Source organism: Octopus bimaculoides, chromosome 1 (assembly GCF_001194135.2).
Source record: "Octopus bimaculoides isolate UCB-OBI-ISO-001 chromosome 1, ASM119413v2, whole genome shotgun sequence".
Lineage (NCBI taxonomy): Eukaryota > Metazoa > Mollusca > Cephalopoda > Octopoda > Octopodidae > Octopus > Octopus bimaculoides.
In genome coordinates this window covers 65,131,373-65,140,434 of record NC_068981.1, presented here as the reverse complement: position 1 = coordinate 65,140,434, position 9,062 = coordinate 65,131,373, and the positions used below count along the sequence as shown (strand labels likewise).

At 35.4% G+C, this 9,062-nt stretch overlaps 1 protein-coding gene across 5 annotated transcripts in view; it reads right to left on the bottom strand.

The window, feature by feature from the left end:
- LOC106877504 (flotillin-1) overlaps positions 1-9,062 on the bottom strand; it is an 89,037-nt gene that overhangs the window by 23,268 nt on the left and 56,707 nt on the right. For all 5 annotated transcript variants that reach the window (XM_052967216.1, XM_052967219.1, XM_052967223.1 and 2 more), the window contains one exon: positions 866-1,009. In XM_052967216.1, the coding sequence (XP_052823176.1) occupies positions 866-1,009 (144 nt within the window). The remainder of the gene's footprint in view (positions 1-865; positions 1,010-9,062) is intronic.

Here is a 9,062-nt window from a genome sequence, read left to right as displayed (position 1 = left end):
GTCGAGGGTTCCAGTTGATCCGATCAACGGAACAGCTTGCTCGTGGAATGAACGTGCAAGTGGCTGAGCACTCCACAGACACGTGTACCCTTAACGTAGTTCTCAGAGATATTCAGTGTGACAAGGCTGACCCTTTGAATTACAGGCACAACAGAAACAGGAAGTAAGAGTGAGAGAAAGTTGTGGTGAAAGAGTACAGCAGGGTCCACCACCATCCCCTGCCAGAGCCTTGTGGAGATTTAGGTGTTTTCGCTCAATAAACACTCACAACGCCCGGTCTGGGAATCGAAACCGCGACCCTATGACCGCGAGTCCGCTGACCTAACCACAGGGCCATTGCGCCTCCACCATGTATGTGTATGTATACATATATAATGCATGTGTATATGTTGTAGAAAGGCAAAAACATTGGTAAGATAATTGAAAACCAAGTGCAGTCAGATGTGTGATTCATTCTGCAGAGTTAGACAATTCCATTGCTATTTTCCACTAAAAAGGTAGTGAGCCAGTGATTGATCTATTGGCTAATCACAGGTTCACTACATTTTTGACAAATGTAACCAACAATACTATTGTCCATCAATCGCAATATAAAACACAAATAATATTCTTGCTCATAAGGCTGCTGATGCGTGTATGTTTACATACTACATACTTTAATATCTCAACTTCTTGATAACTGATCAATATATCCATAGAAACAAGACAAAATTGTCAGCATAGAAAATAATTCATAGTAGCTTAATAAGCTCCATACTTATCCAAGTACGCTTTTGTCCCTGCATCTCGGTGTCTAAGTAGACTAGTATTTCTAAATGTGAACATGTATGCAAATATTGAATTTTGCTGTAAAATGTTTACCAACCTCGACAGTCATGTTTCCCATTATGGCACGCTGGTGACCTTCAAGTGTCTCTTTGGCAACCTTCTCGATCTCATTTTCATTTTTGCCAAGGAATAGTTCACATGCAGTGTGAAGCATTTCATCATTGGAACCTTGTACTTTAATCTAGCAATGGGACACAAAGGAAAATAAACAAACATTGATATACAATTGATAACTTCATTAAATGTCAGTCACATTGACATACCACACTGCAAAAAACAAAAAAAAAAATACCAATTATAATTGTCATAATACACATAATTTGCATCGTATGCTTTACATGATGGCTAGATTAATACTGCCACCTAGCTTTTGGGTACCTTTAGTGCAGTTCATTCTGTTTTAAACATTTACCCCACTTCACTGTCTATAGTTCTTTTGCTGTAGACATTGGCTGACAAAAAAATAAAGAAGTTTTGTAGAGAATGAACAAAAGGAATATGTCAGACAGACCCATCTTAAACAATGCAAATAATTTATTTTAATTAAACATAGGGCCAACTTTTTGTGTGGTTAGTTATACATGTACTCCAGGTGGATGGACAAATCAGTATGAGCAGAATTAGAACTTGGAATGTAAAGTGTTGAAACAGCTGAAAAACACTGTTGCTTCTGCTATAGCAAATTCTTAATTATATCTAATTTAGATACAAAGTTAGCAATTTTGAAGCGAAGTGGGTTAGGTGATACCATAGGATCCAGCATTTGAATGGTACTTTTACATCAATCCCAGTACTGAAGTGATATTTTAGCCTTGAAAGAAAGCTGATCCAAGCAAGATTTGAGCTAAGAAAGTAATGAGTCAGAAGAAATGCTGCAAACCACTTTGTCTGGCATGCCTATGATTCTCCCCAGCTTGCTGCCTTGATAATAATAAATAATAGCTACAAATTTTGGTACAGGGCTTGCAGTTTTTGAAGGTGAGGGTGAGTTGCTTACACCAACCCTAGTACATGACTGGTACTTATTTTATCGATTCTAAAAGGCACAGATGATCAGTGGAATTTGAGCTCCAAATGTAAAGACAGATGAAATGCCACTAAACATTTTGCCTGGCAAGCTAACAGTTCTGCCATATTGCCACTTTCTTATGGTTTATGGACAGGGATTGATTAATTACATCAAGCTCAGTACTCGACTTGTACTTATTCATACCCTGCATGAATGGTAAAGTTGACTTTGGTGGTATTTGAATGTAAAGAGCTGGCAGAAATGTGGCAAAGCCTTTTTGTCTGGCATGCTAATGATTCTGGCAGCTTAGTAATAATACTAATGAAAGAAGTGAAATTCCCTAAATGAACTCCAACATATCGCTATATATTTTAAGAACCAGAGAGGGAATAAGAGGCAAAATCAAGACCAGATAATATTTGAACCCAGAGCATGAAGATATGTAACTAAATGCCAGATTCAAAGTTAATAATGATAACAAAAACATAAATGAAATTAATATCAGACTATGGGATTTCAGTTATGTAATGTTATTCATATGTAAATGAAATTATCTGTGTTTTTCCATTTTTCAGTTTCTGTAACCAAGTAACAAGCTTCAAATTAGCTATGCTATTACTGCAGTACTGGACTGCCTGTTGCTGATAAGCATCAATGCATTAAACATGTACAAGAATTGCAAGACATGTGTAGTTAACGATAATGATGATGATATCATAGAGCACCAAATCTGTGAAAAAATTTATTTATTCATATTTTCCATCTTTCAAGTTAAAATGTACTATGGAAATACTCTCCGAAATTCTTGTCATGTTGCAATTCAAATGTCTGATATTCAAGAAAATATTTGAAATAAATCTAAAAGATTTTTAAAGACTTAACTGAATATAGTATTTTTACTCAATCATCATTTAACATTTATCTTCCATGTAAGCATGAGTTAGACAGTTTGACAAGAGCTACGCAAGCTGTACCAGGTTCCATTGCCTTCTTTGGCATGGTTTCTAAGGCTTCCTAATCTCAACCATTTTACAGAGTGTACTGGGTGCTTGTTATGTGGCACTAAAACCAGTGAGGCCACTAAGTAATTTACAAGATAAAGACCTCTGAACTGGGAGGGGAAGTAGAACTGACAGAGATGTGCCAGTTGAAGGGTTTAACTACAGAGGAGATGTGCCAGTTGAAGGGTTTAACTACAAAGGAGATGTGCCAGTTGAAGGGTTTAACTACAGAGGAGATACATGGTGACCCCAGTAGGAAAGGAGAGGAGAGGAAAGATATATATCATCATTATCATCGTTTAATGTCTGCTTTCCATGGGTTGGACGATTTGACTGAGGACTGGCGAACCAGATGGCTGCATCAGGCTCCAAAGGGGTAGATGGTGGAACAGTGGGGGAGGGGGAATATAAGAGGTACAGAGGGGATAGAGGGGAATGTTCTATAAGAATGTGAGGGGAGATGTTTAAAGATGGGGAAGAAGTGACTGCAGCATGAGGTGCTGAGGGAGTGCCTGGAAGGTGGGTATGGTAGATAAGTGAGGGCATAGAGAGTGTGGGTAGGCACATGAGGGATAGTGGAAGGTCCTGCTATGGGTGCCCAGGAGTGGTTGGATGGGTGGGTGGAGAGTTGGCAGAATTCTTAGAAGCATTTCATGCATCTCTATGTTCTGGGTTCAAATTCTGCCGTGGTAGGTCATCTTAGCCTTTCATCCTTTTGGAGTTGATAAAATAGGTACCAATTGAGCACTAGGGTCATAGCAGAGTTGGATTAAGACCCATTGAGGCCCTATGCGCTTAGAAGATATTGGTGCCCCCATATATATGGAATTCAAAATATAAACAATAATAAAACATAATATAAATTTTTATTTTTCAAAATGAAACAAAACTAACAGTAAGATGGAAAATATTGTTTATTTTTGTATACCTCCACTTTATTTATATTTGAAAAGTTTTCTCCCACTTTTTTTTAATTGCAGTCTTTGATCAGCTCCTGAAAATTAATCTCACGTAACTCATTTGCTTCTATACTTAGTAGAGATAAGGCATCCCGAATATCATTCTAGCAAATTTAAAGTGATTTTTTTTGTACCGTAAACCATTTACCATTTCTGTGGTGCCCCCCCCCACTTCCCCTGATGCCCTAAGCACATGCTTATCTTGCTTAATGATTAATCAAGCACTGGGTTATAGTAATCAACTAGCTCTCTCCCTTTAAAATTTCAGGCCTTGTGCTTATAGTAGAATTATAATTAATATCATTATCATTAAGGTGGTTAGCTGACAAAATTGTTAGCATGCTGGATAAAATGATTAGTGGCATTTTGTACATTTTTTCCATTCTGAGTTCAAATTCCACTGAAGTCAACTTTGCCTTCTATCCTTTTGGGGATTGATAAAATAAGTACCAGCTGAGCAATGGGGTTGATGTAATGGAGTAGCTCCCTCCCAACAAATTTCAGAAAGAGTTGCTATTAATATTTTTTTTTTTCTACAGTAGATAGCAGTAGAAAAGACAGCTGGCTTAAAGATCCCCTATTTTTAAAACAATACACAAAAGTAAGAAAGTGTGTGCGTGTGCGTGTGCGTGTGTGTGTGTGTGAGAATACACAGGTATGGCTATGTAGTTAAAGAATTCACTTTGCAGCAACATGGTATCAGGTTCAGTGTCACAGTACAGCCTTTTGAGCAAGCATCTTTTACTATAGCCCTAGACTAACCAACGTTTGCAAGTGAATGAGACAGAAACTGTAGGAAGCCTTTCATATGTGTGCATGTGTGTGTGGTGGGAGGAATTTACATCCTACAGCTTTGCTTGAGCAAAACAGTGAATGTAATTTACATTCCTCATTTAGATTATGTCCCAGTTGTTCTACAACTTCAAAAAGCTGTGAAGTCTTTTACTTGAAAAGCAAGAAAGGGTTGGTGACTAGTAGAAGGCCCAGCCATAAAATCCTGCTTCAGATAAAGCCCCTGTTCATGTGCTAGCATGGGAAAACAAATGTTAACTGAACAAATGGAGATAGATTGGCAGAATTTTTAGAGCACCAGATAAAATAATTTGTATTTATTCCAACACTCTAAGCTCTGAGATCAAATTTCAGTGAAATTGGCTTTGCCTTTTATCCTTTAAGGGTTGATAAAAAAAGAAATACCTAGTCTAGGGTTACAGATTGGTGGAACAGTAAGAGTGTTGGATGAGATGCTTTATTGTATTCATTCAGGCTATGTGTTCTGTCAGTAATGTCTGCAATAACATTAATGTCAAGTAGTATCAGGTTTGCCTTTCTCTTTGATGTTGTAGGTATGGAGAGAAGAGGCTTGCATGCATAGGTAACTGCTAGTCTTCTTAAAAAAAACCTTGCCCAAGCCTATAACTTTGAGATGAAATTTCCAGGTACAAGGTGCTGAGATTCATATATATGCGCAGGTGTAGCTGTGTGAAAAGAAGTTTGATTTCCAACCACATTGTTCCAGGTTCAGTCCCACTATATAGCACCTTGAGCAAGTGTCTTCTACTGTAGCCTCAGGCCAACCAAAGCTTTGCAAGTGGAAAAAGATGGAAATTGAAAGAAGTCCATTGTGGGTGTGTGTGTGTGTGTATATATTTTGATGGCCAGATAACTGAAGAGATGGCAGCATGGGTTTCCGCCCCAACATCCGAAACTCTGAGTTTTATTATGGCTACCGAATAATTGTCACACTTTATTTACAGATATATATATATATATATAGTGTGTGTGTGTGTGTGTGTCCCATCACTGTTTGACAACCTGTGTTGGTGGTTACATCCTCCATAACTCAACAGTTCAGCAAAAGTAAAAGATACCAGGCTTTAAAATAGCAAAGAACTGGGGTTGATTCACTAGACTAAAAATTCCTGGTGGTGCCCCAGCATGCCAGCAGTCTAATGACAAAGTAAAAGACATATACACAAAATTCTTCTTGGGAACAGTGGACCTTGAAGCAGATAAAGCTATGTAAAGATATATGTGTGTAATATTGGGTTAAAAACACCTTTAGATCGAAAAAGTCGAAGGCAACCCATAGGACACTAATCCACATCTATGAAACAAATCACAGATGTTCTAACCAAAGGGCTTTTTGACCCAATATTTAGAGGCTGTTACTTTGAGTGAACAAGATAATTCTGTTTTTTTTTTTTTGCAACAGTGGATCTCAAAGCACACGGTAAAGCTCAAAGTTTATAAATTCTAATGACTTACGGTAAAATAAATATTTGTACGTATCTGGATATTTGCTTGAGATGGCCCATTTACAGACATTTTAAAAAGATATCATGACTGGGGTATTTCTTATTTTTTTAGTCATTTCCAAATTCTTTTGATAATTATAAACCTCTGAAGTAAGAATGGAACCTGTTGTCTGTCAGCTATATGACAGCAAGCAGTGCCAATAAAATAACACGACTGCAGTAATAGCTTAAATTTGTGGTTTAGCAGGCATTTATTAACCTTTAGCCTTATAGTTATTGTAGCTCCAAGCAAATGATGTTAAATCCCAAGTCAAACCAAATAATCAATATACATGGTCGTTTCACTAAATATGTAATCTAACATTGGGATAAAATCTCAACAGCAAGAAACCGGTTGCCTGGCTCCTTCTTACACTTTTTAACTCCTCATCTCCAGGAATAAAGCTGCTTCTATCTCTGTTGTAGCCTACTCAGTCTTTTTCTTGCAAACTGCATGTCATTCTCATTAGTGATAGCACCACAATAAATAAAAAAAAAAAAAAAACACTCAGTATACTCTGCAAGGGCAGGCATCCAGCAGTAGAAACCATGTTAAAAACATTGGAGAATAGACCTATTGTATCTTATCAAACTATCTAACTCATGCCAGCATGGAATAGGGATGTATCATCGGGATACATGCTGTGAATAAGTGTTCATTAATTAATTTATCATTTAGGCTGGGTATTTATTGAATCAACTAGGCATGATTAATTTTATGCAAAATTTACCAAAAAATTTACAATTAAAAGTATATCATATACTCAAGTTTGATTGCATTTTCATGGTTACATATATTGTAAAGGATATATACACAAAATATGGCCTATCTTATATGCAGTTCACTAACCCTTAACCAACCTCCTCAGTTTCTGATGAATTTGGAAATCACTATACGAGAAATTAAGGGAAACTAAAGAATAACCTATCAAAAATAACTGAAATGAAAACAACCACTTTTCATCCTGTCTCCTAGCTCCTCATTCATAATTAGAAGTTAGAAATGCATAAAATGTTCCTTTATCATACTTGAAGATCTAAATGATCCTTTTTTCTTAAATCAACACACACACACACAAAAAAAAAACAAAAAAAAAAAGCAAAAGAGATAAACATAGCATGATATTTATATATGCAGAAATCATTAGCTAAAGTATTATCCTATTCAAACTGTAATGTATTTAATGTAATGTCAATGATCTATAACCTGAAGCTTATTTTGAAAATTAAGCTGGTTCTTTTTTTAGAATGTACAATACTTTAATAGCATATAATTCTAGTCTCAATGAATTTGATGACAATTTAATTAGTATCAATAAAAATGCTTTGGATTTGACAAAAATAAAATTATAAAAGTGTGCAAATTACAAAACATTTCAGTAAACAATTCAAGTTGTTTTTGTAATTGTTATTCCTAACTAGTTTGAATAAAACATTTAATTGGTTAATAATTTATGGCTAAAATGAGTTTAACCCCCCCCCCAAAAAAAAAAACCCAGTTAATAGAAACTGTTATCAATGAAATTGAAATTATTTCAAAAGAACATTTTTTTTTTTTAACTATATTCATTTAACTCACACACAAGGGATCATACTATATTATGATCAAAATGAAATTATATTTCGGTAAACAATGACATTACATAGTTGCTTTCATGTGTTTTCTTTTATATACTGATGAATCAAATTAAAAAGATCTCCGAATTGGAAGTTATTAAGTATCAGTATTGTTTATATATGTAATGTTTAAGAGGAAGAATAAAACAATGGAATTTTAACAAAATTTCTCAAACTTTGGTTTTTATCAACCTTTGTTGCAAGACAGTTCCACATTTTAAAGAAGTGTATCTAATCACTGAAGCTTTTAGATATCTATTGAATAAACAGGAAGCCAAGACACAAAGATAAACATTGACTAAATCCATGTCAGTCTATTATTTGTGGGATGTAACACAGAATATAGAGTACTAATTCTCAAATGTAGTAATGCTATTATGCATTAGTGTACCTCAAGAGGTACCTCGATACAATGTGGGTTTTAAAAAATGTATTTTATGGCATTAGAAAATCCATAACAATACTTGAGTATCTTAATAATTAACAAAATATAATTTTATCATTAGTATTAGCAAAACAAGGTAGGCAAAATGTCATTCTAAATTTTTAACTTTTTAGCACTCAGATTACTCTCTCAAATGTAATGTTTATTTATTCACATAGTTTTCGATAAATCATACATTATCTCATAGCTTCGAGATTTCAATGATGTGATTGCTCATTTTTAAGAATAACATTGTAAAGTAGGTGTGAGAGGCTGGATCTGGTCAGTTTGAACATAGAACAGAATATTTGGGCCAGATATAGCCAGTTTAAATGTTAAAGGTTCAATCTCTCCCCACTACCTTTTTTTTCTTCTCTTTTTAGCTTTCCTTGGATTGAAATGTGCCAGTAGTTTATTTTTAATCTTAGTGTGCCATGAAGTCAAAAAAGGTTGAGAACCAACAATACAGCTGTACACAATTCTTTTGTTACCATATGTCTGTTGAAATACATCTTGTTTCAATTAACTTTGAAAATAATGAATTTATTAAAATAACATTTCATCAATGAGGTGGTATTTGGAACATGAAATTTTGATGGAAGGTTTTAATTTAGAAACTTTTAGGAGGCAAGATGATATCGAAAGGAGACACTTTACCAACTCAGCTTTTCTCCATCGGTTTTCGTGCAATATTAATTTATTAATAGCACGTCAGGTGAAATGCTTAGCGGTATTTCAGTCTTTACACTGAGTTCAAGTTCCGCTGAGGTCGACTTCGCCTTTCATCCTTTCGGGGTCGATAAATTAAGTACCAGTTGCATACTGGTTGATCTTATCAACTGGTCCCCCCCCACAAATTTTGGGACTTGTGCCTAGAGTAGAAAAGGATAGTCGAAGGCGGCGAGCTGGCAGAAACATTAGCATGCC